A 17,744-nucleotide genomic window follows, 5' to 3' on the forward strand; every position below is an offset into this window, starting at 1 on the left:
TGATTGATAAAAATTGCCCAGGCGAGAAATAGGCATTGCGCATCGCATCAGCACTGCCAAGGCCATTACGTGCGCCTCGAGAGGACTCAGCTCGGCGAGCCTGCGGAGGGCCTTGTTCGTAACCATGACTGGTCTGAAATCGCTGGAAGTCGGACAAAGCACGGAGGGTGCAGTAACATGTACCAAGTACTCATTTGGAAGGCGAAAAGAAAGAAGAGAATGCGTGTCCCTACTTTTGGTGGCGTCCTTCTCTGTCGTGTCTCTTTTTGTCCGAGCAGTCTTGATCGACACGTGCCGCAGGTGGAGGGAGGGACAAGAACAGCAGACCAGAGGCAGACCAGAGGCAGACCAGAGGCAGACCAGGGGGGAGCGGGGGCTAGTGGCGAGTGATTGGCCTGCTTGCTGCTTGCTTGTGCTTGGTGGTGCCAGGGCCAACAGGGCTCCTGGGCTCCAAGGCTCCAGGGCACTACCACACTATTAAGGGGACGCGCGGCGCAGGTGCTGTGCGTCGTCAGCCCCCCAGAACAAGCTGCAGTCCGAATCCCCCAGAATTGGCACTGCACCCTGGACGGTGGTTGACGGTAGTGACGGTAGTGACAGTAGTGACAGTAGCTTCCTCTGGGGGCCAACTGGGCCAGACTGGGCCAATCCAGCGCCCGCCCAAGTCCTCAAAGCCGTCGCTCCTTTTTTCTGCCTGGCCACCGTCCGTAGGTAGGGCGATAGTCCACGTCGGCCTCCCAGTGCCCACCGCTACATTTCTAACAGTGAGTGAGTGAGCGAGTGAGTGTGTGTGTGCGTCGAGTAATTGCTTGGAGGCTCACGCAATCTTCATCCACGTACCACAGCACACTGCGCACTGCACCTTCCTCCACCACCTCACTGTCGCCTCTTCTTCCCTCCTCCTCCTCCTCCTCCGCTCCTCCTACAATACTCGGCACGTTGCTCTCTTGCTCTTTAGACCGTGTCGATACTGCTCAATTGCTTTTGCACCGACTTGCACTCTCGACCTAGCTCTGTGTGAATGGGCTATCCCTGGAACTGATTGTGGCGAGGCAACTGGACTCGGGCTGTGCTCCGGCGACTGCGCCAGTTTGTCACCAGCACCCTTGTATCAGATTGATTTGGTCAGATCAGATTGAACCCTCACAACCCTCTGCTGCACGGCTTCTCTCTCGTCGCCCTCAAGCCTCGAGCCTCTCCTCTGTTTCCTCCCTCCCTCTCCCTCCCCTCTTCTCTTCCTCTCGTCGCCCCATTGACTGCACCCAACGAACCGCTCTGCAGCCATGGCGGGGAACGCGCGGCCGCGCATTCTCGACGACGAGTTCGACTTCAACGCTGCCGACCTCTCGAAACAGTTCGAACAGTTACTGCGGACGAGGAGGTTAAACGAACTCGAGGAACAAGCCAGGACTCCTCGTTCGGCGTCACCCCATCTCGCACCTCCCGCATCGTCGCACATCACACACCCCCCGAACTCCGCACCCTCGTCCGTTGCGCCTAGTTCGCGCTCTTCACAACACCAGCCGCCGACCTACACCAACTTCCGCAGTTATCCAATAGTCCCTTCTCCGCCGCAGGATGGCCCGTCCCTCAAATTCCGAAATCTCCTACTCACCTTGTCCATGACCCCCGTCAAATATGAAAATCCCGGCCTCCTGGACGAGGCATTGACACACGTTCCAATTGACCGAATCTATGTCGAGGCGGAAGAGGAACACAACCTGCTGAAGGCCCTGGCTGCCTCCAAAGGTGACAATGTCAAACCGGAATGGGGTTACCAGGACTGCGTCATCAGATCGCTGCTCAGGTACGTGTTTGCGTCTTCCTTGGCTGACTTAGTTTCTAACTGGATCTTTAGGTGGTTTAAGCGGTCCTTTTTCAGCTTCGTCAACAACCCTCCCTGCTCAAGGTGTCATGGTGCCACCATCGCTCGGGGCCAGACGCCCACCACACCTGACGAAGTCGCCCGTGGAGCGACCAGAACCGAGCTGTACCAGTGCACGAATCCTGGTTGCCAGGCCTTTGAAAGGTTTCCTCGATACTCCGAGGTCTGGACGTTGCTGGAGACGCGGAGAGGGCGGGCTGGAGAGTTTGCCAATTGTTTCAGCATGCTGTGCCGTGCCGCCGGCGCCAGAGTACGATGGGTGTGGAACAGTGAAGATCACGTATGGACCGAGGTCTATAGCGAGCACCAACGGCGGTGGATCCACGTCGATCCTTGTGAAGAGATGTGGGATAACCCAAGGGTATATACAGAAGGTGAGCTCACTCATCCCCGGTCGACTTCAAATCGCCTTTGTTCTGACGCAACCCCTCTCCAGGCTGGAACCGAAAGATTGCCTACTGTATCGCCTTCTCCAACGACGGAGCCACCGATGTCACCCGTCGATATGTGCGCAATTCTCGTTATCACCTCCCTAGAACTCGCTGCCCGGAAGAGGTCCTGCTGTGGATCATGCACGAGATTCGTAAAATCCGACGCGAGAACATGGACAAGCACGTGAGGAACCAATTGATGCGTGAAGACGAAAGAGAAGAGCGGGAGCTCCGCAGCTATGTGGCTCAATCCTTGGCCAGTGACATGATCAACTCCATGCCCGGGCCGATCAATGCTGAACGACCTGACGAGGTGAAACATCCAGTCGACAGACAACAAGAGGTCGCCGTTCAATGGTCTCAGCAACACATGGATCAGTCAGGCCATCGGTAGCGTGGATGATGCTATGATTCCATGTCGTTGGGCGAGATAATTCGACGTCCTGTTGCCCTCTCTACCCTTCCCTTTGTCATCTCCCTACACGATAACGTCGTTATGCTTGATCTGATGATACCATTTTGCAATAGTCGAGGAGTAATTACAGCTTAAACACGCATGCAACATTCGAGGCGTTGGGGCAAGTCAATACTGCATTTTACACGGACGCAAAACGACGACCAAGGGATACGGGAGGCTCGCTACATCTTTTCATGTGTCAGGGTACGGCAGGGTTGCATTTTATTACTGCTACGATCAACAACCAGAGGCATTGCTCCCTTATGGTTTAACGGGGTTCGACGGCGTCACGTGTTACACGAGCGAGAGAATTATGGGAAGCATCTGCGTGTTTTGAGAGCTTTGCGCTGTAGATTGCACGACCCAGCGTGTTCTTTGGAGGAAGCTTAAGAAGATCTGCCACGCGTCGCCACAGCATTTGGAAAGATGTTCTGAGGCTGTCGATTTGAGCGGCAGAAGGAGGCGACCTGGAAATAAGATGTGGTTCCACATGTCGATGGGCCATGTGTGTAGAGACAGCGTCAATCAATCAGACTTGAACTGTCACTTTGTGAAAAGAATTTCCCTTCTGCACCTTTGTCTTGTCCGGTTCGTGCATGGGGAAGACGCAATCAACCGCCCCATGCCAAGCACATGGTACGTACCCAGTAGTCCAGACTCCAATGCACCAGGATCGAGGATCGGAAATGGAGCATCGGCCGGACAAAGGCGTCGTAATGCAGACCGGCGGAATTCCGGACTAATTTTCTCTACCTCTCTCGCTATGGACCATGTCCTATTGGACTCTGGTCCGTCCGTCGTCGTCTCGATCGGGCATTTGATTCCCCAGGATGCCTCCATGCAGATATCTACTCCCGAATGGCCTCTCTGGGAAATTCTCCGTTGGGGCCTTTTCCGACGCGCACGACGAGCCCGCAGCTGTGGTACATTACGAGGTACAACGTTAAAATACTCATAAGGACCCAAGTAAGTACCTCAGTAATACGCGCTGTTGGTGTGCCGCCGACGTACCGTGGCACCCAAAGTAGGTACCGGTACGGAGTATTTTTCGGCCCGGCACCAGGCGGACGTGCCTGTCGTCCTCTGGCATCCTCATCCTTGTTGGTGAGGCCCAGGCGAAGGTCATGCTTCTATCGCGCCGCATTCGGGGATAGGAACGGGGAAGCCGTAGGACGGTATTGTGGGATGGGAGGATACGATATGAGATCGCATGAACGGCACCGAGGACACTTACCACGTACGTATGCACCCCACTAATGCGTCCTCCCACCGCAACGCGGTTCCTTGGACCATATCTGTCCCTTGCGAGAGCCCACGAGTCCATACTACCGCGTAGGTTAGCCAGCTAGGTTTCTCGGTCGGTAGATGGGTTACGGAGCACGTAGCTCAAGGATCGCCATTCGAAAGTTGACGCGGGCGTTGACCACAAGGACCCAGGACTCGCAAGAGTACTGCATTCTAGTTAGATATATGTAAGTACGAAAGTCCTCTAAGGTGTTCAGGCGAAGAGAGCCAGATCAAAGCCCCCTCCTCCACATCCTGACTGGGGTTGAAGTGAGAAGGTGTTCTGGCTGCTCAAGTGGCTCATGGTATGAAGGGGTTGATGGCTCAGCTCAACTTATTAGATGAACGATTACTCGGTTGTCTATCGAGGCCAAGCCTGCGAGAGGTTCGCGAGGGGTCGGGTACAAAGTATACCGGCCACAACCGTCCATCTCTGGCATGTACAGGTGCAGCTCGACAATGGCTGGCTTGAGAATATGTTCATTGTCCGTATCCATTAGTGTCAGAAAATGACCTGCCTGTCCCCGTACGTGGTGGGGCGCCGCGTGCAAAAGCTGCAGCGGTTGTGCCTGAGGACCTGTTGACGAACGAACTGCTTCTTTGAGAACTTCCTCTTCGTCCAATCCCTACCGACTCTCTATATGGGATCTTTGCTTGTAGGGAGGGAGCCAAGGATGGATCATCTTGAACGTGGAGTGGTCCACAATCCAGCCGACAGAATTTTCCTTGGTTACTGTGCGCATTAATGCCCCTCTGTCTAATGCCTCATTCCACTCAGTAACTGCACATGCAGACTCTTGACTCGGTATCATTAGTGTCGGATTCACACATCCCAATCTTGCCCATCGTCGAAGCGAGGTGGCAGAGCAACATCAAACATGGGCCGCTCGACGATGACGACTTCAATGTTTCCGCTGGGGTTTTCGTCCACATTTCCTCTAGCATTGCCATCTTGCTCCGGCTTGTTGCCTTCAGTCGCGCCCACGTCAATGGTGGCGTAGTCGGTGTCGGTGTTGGTGATGTGAACCCTCGTAGGAGAGGGTTCTGCAGGTCCAATCACTTCGATCCCTAGGATTGAGTGATATTCGAAGGTATACCAGTACATCCTGGGACATTTCTGCGTGGACACTGACGTTCTCGTCTGTTCATCCGTAACCACTTCAGCCGCCGCCGCCGGTACACTTTCACCTCTCCTCATCAGGGCGAGGACATCGTCTTGCCTGTCGTCCTCGTCCAGTTCATCGTCCAGGTCCATCTCGTTTGCGGTGTTATTGGTGTCGAGATCAATCATCTCCGCATCGTTGCCTGAGGCGTCCTTGAACCTGCGTGATTCAATCCCAATATCACCCTCACGGTCTTTGAGATGGATCTCGTCTCCGGCCCCAGTGCCGCGTTTGCGCTTCCCTCTTCTTCTTCTGTGGCGCTCCCGCTTTTCCATGCGAACCAGTTCGGGTAGCGTTTGTCCTTTCCGGTTCTGGTCGTCCCCCTTTACGACATGTTTGACCACTTCGTATCTCCCCAATCGCCCAGCTTGTTCGGCTTCTCCCTCCCCCGAGGCATTTGCCGCTCCTTTCGGACGGTCATCATCTTTCAGTAAGTCTCTGGAAACATCAAACATGAACATCCAGACTGATCCATACAGCCACAGTCTTTCTCCTCTCCTGGCCCTATCATGGCAATCCCAGAAGCAACCCACAACCCGATCTTTGATTCTGGTGAAATCATGGGGCAGAAACTTCGAGGGATTCCGCCGTGACCAATCGCTTAGCTTTGCGGTGGAAGTATCGAATTCCACGAGTTGATGTGTCGCCGTGACGGCCATGAGCTTCGTGTTCGCTTCGTCAGGAGGTTCGTGGCTGACTGGGCACGGGTGGTGGAGCGTGGCCGGTAGATCCAGGTTATCAATTGTACCAACTGACGGTCTCTTGGGAATGATTTGTGATGGTCGGAACGTGAGTGCAAGGATTGAGGAGTCAAGTTGCGGGAGACTAGAGCCAGAGGGGTTGCGAATCCATTTTTGGCCGTGGATTATGGGGGAAGATGAGTCGTCGTCTTCCTCATCCGATGTAGTAGATGAGGAGGAGGATGCAGACGAGTCAGAGGGGTCTGAAGCAGTGTCGTCGACGAAGTGAACGTCTTCGTGACCTTCAAGCACCCAAACGTCAATGGCACCGGATAAATCTCCCACAGAGAGCACGCGGCTATCGGTTGAGAATGCGACTTGGTTGATAGTTTGGAGGTAACTACCCAGGGCAGACTTTGTTGTCTTTCGGGGTTGCCGGTAGAGCTTGACGATTTTCTCGTGAATCGCGGGACGGTCTTTCGGATCGTTCGAAGGGAGAATCTTTACCATGACCAGGGCGTTGTCTTTCCTTACACAGTACAACCACTTGCCGTTAGGAGAGAAGCCGACTCTCCGCGCGCCTAGGCGGGTGACCGAAGGAGGAAGTTCAATCTGTCGCGTTCGGAGACATGGTTTCCCGGAGACATGAGTCTTTCGTAATTGAAACATCTTGACGTTGTTGATGGTCGCTGCCACGACCAATCGTCCATCTCGAGAGATCTGTGCATCTTGAATGCTCTGGTCGCCCTGTAAGACAAGACTTGTGAGTGTGTCATAGCGTGATTCCGTTGCTCCTTCGGGGCCCAAATCACCCTCTGGCAGATTCGAAAATTTGCGGACATGATAGACCACGATCTCGCGATCCCACCAGGAAATGAACATCCTTGAGATCGGAGATGCCGAAATCTGTGGTTGTTGAGGGAGATGTGGAAGGGCACGATGATACTCGGTCTGTGAGTGGCGAATTGGGACGACGACAGGCTGAGCATCCATGCCGCCCGAGACCAAAACACTCAATTCTTTGCTCTCAAAGCTAGCTGCACATTTGACGTCGTGTTGATGGTACCGTTTATGGGAGACTTCGGCCCACCTTGTCTTTTGTGTTCCAGAATGAAGAGCGGCCATCTTGTAGGTTACGGTTCTCCGATCAACGCCAACCGAAAAAATGGCGTCTCCAGAAGCACTCGTGGCGATATCGAGGATATCGGCTTTGTGACTTTTCAGACGTTGGACCAAGGAGTAGTTCTTTGAATCCCATATCTTCAATTCCCCCGATGAATCGCCAGAGAGGATTGCTCCATTGGGGAGGCATTTGACAGTCCACACGACCGAGTTATTGCCCTCTACTGGTTTCCCCAGGCTCATGTTCCGTATGATTCTTCTGCTCGACACATCGATGACTCGAATCGTGCTGTCTTCACACCCGGCCAGCACGGTGTTGCGGTCGCGCCATACGAGGCTGAGAACTTTGGGCTTCTTTACGGGGAGTTGTACCAGGGGTCGAAGGTAGCGCAGGTCATCGTCCTTGGTAGAAAAGAGAATTATCGTCCCGTCGGAGCATCCAGCAGCCAGTAACTGTGACCCTGCGCCACCTTTGAGTGCTTCTGGACTTTCGGCATCTTCAAGCTGGGGTTGCGCAGCGAAGCACCAGATGTCCCCGAAATTTCCTTCCGCCTTGCTTCTAGGAGCACCTGTACTTAGATCCCACTCTATCACTGAGGTTGACCCGCCAGTACTGAAAAGTCGTAAAGGGCCTCTTGAAGTCTTTGGCTCATTAGCGTTGTTTCCCTCTTCCCAAATTAGGTCTTGGGTCCAGGCGAGTTGTTCGATCGTGGTGTTTTTGCTTCCTCTTAGAATGGTTTCCTGCACCCAAAGTCCATTTCTAGGATCCCATATTTCAATGTCGCCATTGTTTCGACCCAAGGCCAGGCGCAGTTCGGAAGGTGTTTTTCTCTTTGCATCGGAGGAGTGGGAAAATGCAAGAGCATTGATGGGTTCTGGAGGATACTGCACGAAGCGGCACCTGTGAATGTCCATTGTGCGGGATCTGACAGTCACAGCATCGATATCATGTTGTCATTTGTGTTTAAGCACTTGAAAAGCACCGACAACACTATTCTTTTGCTGTGTGAAGCAGCTCTTTTCGTTCGACACTGAATCTTCACGCACAGAGAAAAAAAAGTTCGCAGTCGGCGATAATAGGCGCCGACGAGCGTTATCGATAACGCCTGCGCCCCTCCCACACATCCCTCTGCACTCACACCCGCACCCTGCCTGCTTGCCGCACCCTCGCTGGAAGTCTTCCTCCCATTTCAGCCCGCCGTTGCTCTTTCTTGCACGCCATTGAAGTTCAAAAAGAGAAAACGAAAAAAAAAACATTATTTGTCATAGCCATGTATCTCGCAGTCCATCCTTCTACCAAACATACGACTGCCACATGAACAGCGCATCCCTGACTTCCTCCAGACCGCTTGCATGTACCTTGGATGACAAACGAAACCATGATCTGCAATACATAAATCCCTGGAGCCCTGCCAAGATCGTCGCCAGTAGACAGACGGCACACAATCAATAGGGGCGTCACTGAGGTCCAACTGTCAAAGATTCGGTTGCTACATAATTAGGGCTGATGGATGGCGCGGTGGCCGCCGAACTAGGCAAGGGAACAGGCCGAAGCTGCGGATTTCTGGGCTGAGTTCTGGAGGCCGTTGCGCTTCTTCCGGCTACTTGAACTCAGTCCTCAGACCCTCGCTTCGGTTATCGTGAGACCGCCTTGCTGCGGCATGTGCTTGTGTCGTCGTCTCTCACGCCGTTGACACTCCGGAAACTGGAATAAGCTAGCAAATGGACAGCAGGGTCAGGAGCGGACAACAGGACCACTCTTGCGACGACCTACCTCCAGCTTGTAGTATCTCATCATTGTCGTGGAATCTTTTGAGCGCTGCTCATGTCATTTTCACTGAGCTGGTATCTTCGATTTGGTCTGAACTATCAAGCCCAGCGCATCCTGCTTGCCGCAACAGGCCTTGTTTCGACTGACCGCCGCTTACCAGGCTTCAACGACCCCCTCAACCGAGGACTTTAGAGTTCTTGGTCATCAATTCGCAAAATCCGAGGATCACCACGAGAGCCTTCATCTGTGCTCTGCTTGACTTACGAACATATTCGGTTGCTGTACTCAGGCTATGGTCGCTGGTTGATTCCCTCTGACCTTGTCGTGGAGCGAGAAGCGCCGATTGCTAAAACTTGGTCTGCTCAATATGAGCGTTAACGCTCGACACTAGCTGCGCCATGCCGACCCTGGTAAATTATAATCAATCAACCTTTAAGGACCATGCGAAGCCGAACAAACGTCGCCTACAAGAACTACAACACTCTGAAGCCCGAGCTCACGCTGCCCGGGTAGCGTATTGGCGCAAGAAAGGCATTCCCGTGGCCAAGCCGGTTTCGCCGCCGCGCAGAGGGAGCGACAAAAGTAGTGAGGGAGATTCCTCATCAAAGGAGCCATCCAGCACTGGAGCCAATATCAAGCAGGAGTCAGAGAGTTCTGATGAAATCTACCTCCAATGGAACTGTAGCCCATCTACGGGCGCGCTTGTTGCGAGCGACTCATTGTTCGCTACAGATGTTGATCGTAAAGCAGAGAAAAAATACACAGCAAGCGGCCAGTCTGGCTCAATTTTAACAAGGTCTTGTCCAACTCCGACCTCGAGCAAAGAGAAATGGCGCCGTCGGTCAGAAACTGCCTCATCACACGATAGTAGTCAAGGAGCTATTTGTGACATGCCAGCCGATCTAGTCAGACTCGCTCGCCATCCGACTTCGCACTTGTTTGACCCGTTTGACTCCGTTCCAGTCCGGCAAGGCGATGAGGTTGTCGCAGCTATGGATCACTGTATCGTCTTCCCTGTCCTGCTTCCACAACTTTTATTGACGAGATTCAGATATCCACAACTGGGCGCCTTCGCAAAGACCTGGTCTGAAATATCAAACTAAAGACAATCCTCTTATCCGGGACGCTTTCCCTTCGGCTCTACAAAACGTAGAGCTCTTCGAGGCGACTGTGGCGCTTTGCCTGAGTTTTAGAGCAGCGGGTCAAAACTTTCAGAAACGGATGTGCAACTGGTCGCTCTATCACAAAGGCCAGGCGCTCAGTGGAATACGGACCAAATTGAATTCGGGGTGCGTGGACGAAGCTGTTATTCTGGCAACAGTCTTCCTCATGATTATTGACGTAAGGCCTGACTGTCCCGATTGGATCGACCCCGTTAACAAGAGCAGAACGTGTTCTTGGATGTCGTTGCCTACGCAGCGCACTTGAACGGTCTCAGAAAAATGGTCAAAGCAATAGCCCCAAGTACCATGGAGACATTTGGAGGTTCTCTCTTGTCTTTCATATCATGGTATGTGTCACAGTTGCGCAGTTCTAAAATCTAAACAAGATCTGACGGGATTACAAAAGGGCTGAATCCAATGCTTTGCTGATATTTGGCGATCGCGTTGCTCTACACGATCCTACATTTGACCGCGCTCAGTTACAGTACCCAAGTCAGCCATATTCGCCGGCAATCCTAAAGATGATTGCCGCTTTGACCGCGGGGTTTCAATCCGTGGCCGCGGATGGTCACCTGTCCAGTGACGTCCTTTCTATTCTTGCAAATACGGTTCGTTGGACAACGTGCATCGACCGAGAACCAGGGTCCGAGGCACCGTCGGAGGACGATCAAGCTTTCCTAATGAGTTTTGATCCCCGCCTCCACAGTGCCCAAATTATGAGATTATGTCGACTTTCCAACGAGGAACGGAAAGTGGAGAGGGCTGTCTGCAAAGCGCTGTTCATCTATTATGCCAACCTCCTGGGCTGGACCTGTCGTTGCTCAGGATACCGTCGAATTGTTGAAGAGCTCGGAGACGCGCTACGTTGCTGGCTATTCGAAGAGGCGTGGGCCAGAGATTTAGGCGAGTGGCTCGCCCTGCTGACGGCGAATGCGGCACGGCGAGGCCGGTTGGATTACTTACAGATGGAAATGATGGCCAAGCTTGTGGCCCGCGAATACCCGGCGCAGGGATGGGAATCTGTTCGAGCCGGGCTAAAGAAATTCTTGTTACACAGCAGGTTGGAGCGCGAATGGAAACAGTGTTGGGAGGCGGCAGTGATGTCAGGAGCGGGATAATGCATGCAGCTGCATGTTTTGCAGTTCTCACGCTTTGTATTCTACACGAACACTTTTTCTGTCATGAAAATGACTGTAACGTCCTTGTATACACCGTGGGCAGTTTGGAATTGTGCATTCTCAATTAGGCTGGATTGCCTCCCCTTCGGCTCTCTTCAGCTTCCTAGCAGCGACCAGGGTATATGTATTAACACACTGTCGTACAACGGTCAGAGAGCCTCAATACATTCACTTCGACAACACCGGTGATCATAGTAAAATTAGGAGAGTCTTCATATGCTATTGCACGCTTTCGTTCAGGCTAATGTTAAATACTCGGTTTGTAAACGTTTATGTTGAAGGTGCCACTTCGGGCGTTGCGAGTTTCATCCCGATGCCAGCCAAACACTGGAAGCGGCAGGTTTTCAGGAGCTCACCACGGATGTATCCTTCATTGCTGAGGTCCTCCGCACCAGAGGTGTCGGCACCTTGGTGTTGCTCTGCTCAGTCTTCTGGACTGCAGGAGATTGGTCCGGAGAATCTATTACCGCTCAATTTCACTTGTTGCGAGTATTTCAGTTCCACCTACTAGGGCCATCCGCTTCCTTGTCGCCACTCTGACGTGTTTTCAATTCCCTGAGAGTGTCCATAGTAGTTTTGCTTTCTGCTTCGAGGTCTCGGACTTCCCCTTCAGGCTGTTGGGAACAGAACATGGTTATGGGGATGCCTTTGTTGGCGATGGCTCCTGATATCGAACCTGGTTAGATGAACGAACTGGGTTATGCTCGCATTTCCCTTAGACCTTGACCCGACTATTGATCTATTTTCCTTGCCGCAGTGCGCCCGGTTCGTTCACTCACCATCGGCAAGGTGGACAGCTTCAGACCTTTTCATCGGCATCCATCACCTGTTGAGCGCATGTGGAGCTGCGCCGATGAGTTTGCTGGCCAGAAGTACGGCATCGAGGAAAATCGAGACAACAGCAAGATCCCTTGATCGTGCAAATCTCGCAGTATAAATCTATCTCATCGGTTCTCGCTTCGGCAGCGCCGTTCTTGTTACTTGGAAGACTTTGCAAAAGAAGCTTTTGACTAAGCGTTCCTCATCGTCCATTTATAAAGATGTGCCCATCGAACCCAACCTGCCATGTGGCGACGAGATCTGGGACTGATCCATGGAGTTTCGTGACTGCTTTGCGCTTGACGTAGCTCTGGCGAGTGTGTGACAAGTTCCTTGGTAGTCGGGTAGTCGTCGAGTCGTCTACTCTGCAATACGTAGGCGTGTTGGGACACAGGGCTGTGATGATGGTATCAATCCGGTATGGTATTGAGCAACTAAGAAAGAGAGTCCGTCTGACAACTACATTTGTACCCTGTACTGAGCGATGAGCTCACCGGTCTACACCAAAAGTTGTACCAGTATTCACGCCAATTTTAGTCTTGCTGCTAGCGTCTTGACTGTTATCAGACGAAACGTCGCCATACTTGTAGAAATGGATACAATAATTCCTCCACGCCTTGAAAATCCTCCTCTTCCGCTTCGTGTCAAGCTCAGAACTGTCATCTTGATTACTTAAATGAATAGCATTGATCTATCTCTAGTTGTGTCTGTCCATCTGTCCTTTCAGCGAGTTCCTTCTGTTTATATAGGCATTTGGCCTGTGTCAGGCAGACCTATCTGAAACCTTTTCTCGCGCCGCCATCCTTCCAAATGTTGTCCTGATACAGGCGGCGCTGTTGATTAAATAGCTGTTGACACTGTCCCGGTAGCTGTCACAGTGGCCGAGGTTAGACTAGGACGCTGGCTGCTGCGCCACCCAACAATGCAACTTACGGGAACAATATTCACAAGTGGCGATTCTCTGGATCCGACATATTCCAGTCCTATCTGTTCATCATCCCAGAATCCCCGACATGCAAGGCACCACAAGGATCGATGTCTTTGTTGGAGATGGTGTAGAAGTTGAGAGTCCGCTCTGTCGGGCACTGGGAGCGTCGTTGATACCGCTCACTCGAAATGAAGACCTCGGATCTCTTCCATACATTCGACACATCATTCAGGCTTTACAGTATTAGCCGGATGGTCAAGAAGACTTTGAGAGTGCGTACCTAAGCTTGCCCTTCGGGTCATTGACCCTTATCGAAAGTATGGCTGCTGAAGTATCGGCAATGCCTATTCAAATGGTTGCTTCTGTGCGATACAGAAAATCAACGTCTCTCCACACGGGCCTCGAAAGAGATGTGGAAGTTTCCGGATCCGCAGTGGCCTGCCGTGTTCGATATAGGTGAACCAAATTTTGACTCCCAGCTTCACAGCGCAATCTGTCTTGTCAGTGTGCCGAATCACTTCGGCTCCCGAATTTTGGCTTTCAAGTCCAGCACTCAGTCCGTGAGATACACGTATCATGAGCTGAAGCTCTCGCTATCACAAAAGCCACCTCCAAACATCATACGGGGAACGAAGCTCACAGTGACGAAGCGGTGCTAACTTGGAGGAAAGCGAGGAGTTTGTGGTTTCCTCCTGGGGTGTCATCCTCGCGGGACTCTCCGAAGTGCCCTCCGAGTAGATAACCAACACGCTACTCATTTAAATATGGACACCTGAGTAAGGCGTGCACTGGAGATAGTATCAGCCCGGGTCCGTCTGAAGAATTACTCAACAGACTATTTCTCAGACCTGAAGCCCGACAATGTTGCTATATAGGAGCAAGGTGGTGGGTACGACGCGGTCTTAATTGATGTCGAGCAGAGAGGGGCTTGGTCTCTTGGTCTCCACCAAAGATCAATCACATCGTTGCCTCGTACACCTTGCGAATATGGGAACCAAGTTCGAAGTCCCGGCGGCATCGAGCGAAAGACACCAATATTTGCCGCAAGAATGCTTGTCGATTTGGTGTGAGGTCTTGTCAGATGCGACCAATTACCTAAATCCAAGAGGCCGCTATAACCAAGCTTGGATATCGCTGACACCGGCCGAGCGAGAAACAGATGCGGTGCACAACTGGAGCGCCGGAGCACAAAGGACAGGGGGCGGTCCTGTCTCGGAGAGGAGACAAAGTGTACCCTGTCTGTCAGTGACAACATGGCAATAAAGATACAGGAGACGGCAAAAACCTGGTGGCAGAATCAGGTGGAGGCCTCGGAGGCATATGTCAGAGAACAGCATGCTTCATCGTCCAAATGCAATATATTGGTTGAGGCAAAGAAACGGCCAAGGTTTGAGCTGATATATGCCGTACTAAGTCGATACATATTCGAAAGGCACTCGAGTGATCCACACAACAAAGGGGTGAATTTCAGACAATATTCTAGTCAATCAAATAAGATATGAGCGGTGTGGAACAATGGTGGGAATGAGATTGACTCAAAATCTAGCAGGGTTTGAAGTGATATCACAGGAGATCCGGAATGGCCCTTCTGAAATTTCGCAGACTGAGCTTCTGGATCTACGTCGTGATGCCTTAGGTTATTGACAGGCGTCACATAGCCAAGGTTCAGCATCGAACGAATCGAGTGCATCGGCTGCTGCCCGTAGATGGGGAAAAGTGTCTCTCGACTGGACTGTCCTAGTCGGGCATTTTTCTAGCAGTGTTTGTTCTACCAGGTACAAGGTAAACCTGTCTTGCCATTAGTAGCGATTGCTGACGTCGGAGAGGGTTCTAGGGGTATCGATATCTGGTTTTACTCTCTGCTCGGTTTCTCTCTCCCCCGATAACTGGATGAGCTACTGCAGTATTTCAAGGCCTGGCAAGAGCCACTCATGATTGCACAGAGTAAAAAAGCGGGTGCTCACATGTCGAGTTGAAACGGACTTTGGAGCTGTCAAGATTCGTATGAGGAATTGTCTGTCCATGGGACATTCCTAGATGCCAAAAGGGTCGCTGGTACCAAAATCAGTGACACTTCTTTAAAGAGACGACTAATCCATGCAGGCATAGTTTACTTGATAATTTGAGCGTGTGTTTTTGTGTCGAACGTTGGTTTAAGCTGAGCTTTTGGGCCTACAGTGAGCCTCCTTGAGCCCAGAGAGGCAGCCTAATCTGGCTCCCTTCACGTGACCGTCTAAGTAGTGCGCTTGTCGGGCAGGAGGGATGCACGTGCTGCACGTGCCCTGCAATCCCGGAGCTTCGGCGTATTTAGCCGGCAGGGTCCGACGATTGGTCAATCGCGAAAACGCCCCAGCCCCTCGGCAAGGCACCTTGACAGCCCGGGAGTCGATCCTCGTTCCCTTCGTCTCATTTCTCTGAATCTGTGATGTTGCCATCCATGTGTTATGTTATATTTGGTGCTTGACACTCCCTATCACGGCCTCATCAAGCGCGTTTGATGCCGATGCCGTGAAGATTACGCGCAAAATGAGCGACGACAAGCCCTCCCCGTAAGTCCGACCTCGTTCACTCACCCATAGGACGTCTCGCTGAACAAACTCAAACAGGACTGAGGGAAAAGTCGTCAAAAGAGCGTGTACGGAATGTCGGCAGCAGAAGGTATGGACGAGACGCGTATCTATCGTGCGCGCAACAACTAATTGAAGGCCGCTGGCTTGAAAGGCTCGCTGCGATGCGTATCTTGATCCGGACCAGCCGTGTACACGATGCCGGAAGATGAACAGACAGTGCATCATTTCGGAGCCTTTCAAGAGAGAGCATAAGCGCAAGTACGCACAACTGCCCCATCCCATATTCGCACTAGGCCTATGCTGATCAAGGGGGCAATTACAGGAGACTGTCTGAGCTTGAGCTTCGCACCGACGAGCTCCAGGAGCGCCTCAGATCATCGAGCCATCATCCCGAGTCGGCGGCTGTGCCCCAGTCATCGTGGGCCGCTGTTAATGACCTGCGAACTGTCAACGCCGAGTCCGAAAGTCGTCTGGCGTCGGTCGCACCTTTCTTTAGAGATGCCGCTATTGCTCCAGTCTCGTTTCGATCGTTTTCTCAAGCGGCCGCCGAATCTCTCCAGACTCCGGAAAGTCTCGCTCATGACTATCAACCGGCAGGCAGCACTTTGCCACGGTGTCTGGAAGGACAATCCGTCGATTCTAAGGATATCGACGCGATGTTTCAGCTGTAAGCACATTGACTGGTATCATGGATGACCCTCTAAACTTTTCCCAGGTATTTCCGCGACTACGCCAGTCTTGTTCCCATTCTCGATCCTACGATTTCACCGAATGCATATTACAACCTCTCTCCCTTACTCTTCTGGGCAATCATCGGCGTCTCATGCCGTACCTATTCTAGAAACCCGACACTCATTTCGGTCTTGCCAGCCAAGATCAAGACCATGGCGTTAATGTCGCTCAACGCGACCATCACTTTGCCCGTCGTGCAAGCGTTACTTCTGATCTTGTATTGGCCCTTCCCAAAATCAGGAAACGGACACGACATGACCTACCCGCTTAGTGCCGCTGTGTTACACATGGGAATGCAAATTGGATTGCATGTACCGGTCGCGAGTCACGAGTTCAGTAAAATTCCGGTCAAGCTTACTGAAGACGAACTAAAAATTCGTGCTGAGACTTGGGGATATTGCACACTTGTCTATCAGCGGTATGCTTTGGACATCTCGAAACCCCGTATCGCATCGACTAATATCCGCTTTCAGTGGTTGCTGTTTCAAGGGAAGCCCGCCGACGCCGATGCTCGATGTGCCACACGACCTCGAACAGCGGCGGGCATTGTTTCAGAGGATATCACCGAAGCTGAAGTTCGAGCTAAAACTACAGGATGTAGTCACGAGATGCTGCATTGCCGCTTCGCAGAACGGGCTCTGGACAATGACTGCTGATCAGGAAAGGTCGCTGGACACGTTGTTGAATGTCTTCCAGGCGCAGATTTCCAGTGTCGCGCTGGAAGACTCTTCCGGTAAAAATCAATCTCGTCGGTCTCTTTCTGGGCTAATTGTCTCGCAGATCTTGACCAACTCTACGTGTACATTGCGACCCTCACGATCCAAGTCTTCAATTTGTACAAATCCCCCACGGCACACGATCCGAGTTCGCTTTATGATCTGTGTGCCTCGTGCTGTCAGGTAATTGAATCCTTTGACAATTTAGACAAGTCCGGACAAGTTTGCCTCGCCGGCGCCGGGCTCTACTTCTTTTATAGCTTGATGGTGACCAGCCACGTTCTCTTACGACTGCTCAAGACCTCTCTCAGCCGATATATCGATGTCGAGAGGGCGAAAACCGCACTCTTTCTGGGAATCAGCCTCCACAAACGCATGTCAGTCCAGAATGACGACCTCCCGGCTCGTAATGGCGTCGCTTTGACCCAACTCTGGAACAGTAACCGCGTCTTCAAGAGACCTAATGGCACCGAGGTGGTAGCATTGCGCATCCGGAGCCGCCTGACGGGCAGCGTCGTTTTGGACGGGATTGTCTGGTGGAGAGAAGAATTCGGGGGGTTCATGGGTGTCTATCCGCCACCTTTGGGTGACAATCGCACTGGTAGGATATACTCCTATACTGAAGAAACGCATTACTGAGTGCAACAGAAGATGCTTCCGGAATCGACGCGGCCAACGAGACGAATCTAACTGCTCAAGATGACGGCTCGATGCAGGTGGCCACTAAGCCCGATTACTCGACCTTTTTGGATGATCCAATGCTGATCGAATTCGGCTGGCCTGTCACAGAGGATGTCTTCTCTTCTATATGGACCGACGGTCCGATTGCCTCGATATGATTGAGG

At 52.2% G+C, this 17,744-nt stretch overlaps 4 protein-coding genes across 4 annotated transcripts; 3 read left to right on the forward strand and 1 right to left on the reverse strand.

Moving 5' to 3' along the window:
* Positions 1–1,283: 1,283 nt before the first annotated feature.
* Z519_02058 (uncharacterized protein) lies at positions 1,284–2,710 on the forward strand (the record flags this gene model as incomplete). The annotated part of the gene is made up of 3 exons (XM_016759815.1): positions 1,284–1,807; positions 1,859–2,259; positions 2,322–2,710. The coding sequence occupies 3 exons, from the start codon at positions 1,284–1,286 to the stop codon at positions 2,708–2,710; spliced, it is 1,314 nt and encodes a 437-aa protein (XP_016623336.1).
* A 2,170-nt stretch (positions 2,711–4,880) lies between these two features.
* Positions 4,881–7,937, reverse strand: Z519_02059 (uncharacterized protein; the record flags this gene model as incomplete). Its single annotated transcript, XM_016759816.1, has 1 exon — positions 4,881–7,937. One exon carries the CDS (start codon positions 7,935–7,937, stop codon positions 4,881–4,883), a length of 3,057 nt encoding a protein of 1,018 aa, XP_016623337.1.
* A 1,254-nt stretch (positions 7,938–9,191) lies between these two features.
* On the forward strand, positions 9,192–11,074 carry Z519_02060 (uncharacterized protein; the record flags this gene model as incomplete). Its single annotated transcript, XM_016759817.1, has 4 exons — positions 9,192–9,795; positions 9,845–10,134; positions 10,182–10,303; positions 10,363–11,074. The coding sequence occupies 4 exons, from the start codon at positions 9,192–9,194 to the stop codon at positions 11,072–11,074; spliced, it is 1,728 nt and encodes a 575-aa protein (XP_016623338.1).
* A 4,333-nt stretch (positions 11,075–15,407) lies between these two features.
* Z519_02061 (uncharacterized protein) lies at positions 15,408–17,738 on the forward strand (the record flags this gene model as incomplete). Its single annotated transcript, XM_016759818.1, has 8 exons — positions 15,408–15,430; positions 15,488–15,539; positions 15,603–15,709; positions 15,774–16,118; positions 16,167–16,601; positions 16,657–16,916; positions 16,964–17,500; positions 17,548–17,738. 8 exons carry the CDS (start codon positions 15,408–15,410, stop codon positions 17,736–17,738), a joined length of 1,950 nt encoding a protein of 649 aa, XP_016623339.1.
* Positions 17,739–17,744: the final 6 nt, after the last annotated feature.

The sequence above is a fragment of the Cladophialophora bantiana genome, assembly GCF_000835475.1.
Source record: "Cladophialophora bantiana CBS 173.52 unplaced genomic scaffold supercont1.3, whole genome shotgun sequence".
Lineage (NCBI taxonomy): Eukaryota > Fungi > Ascomycota > Eurotiomycetes > Chaetothyriales > Herpotrichiellaceae > Cladophialophora > Cladophialophora bantiana.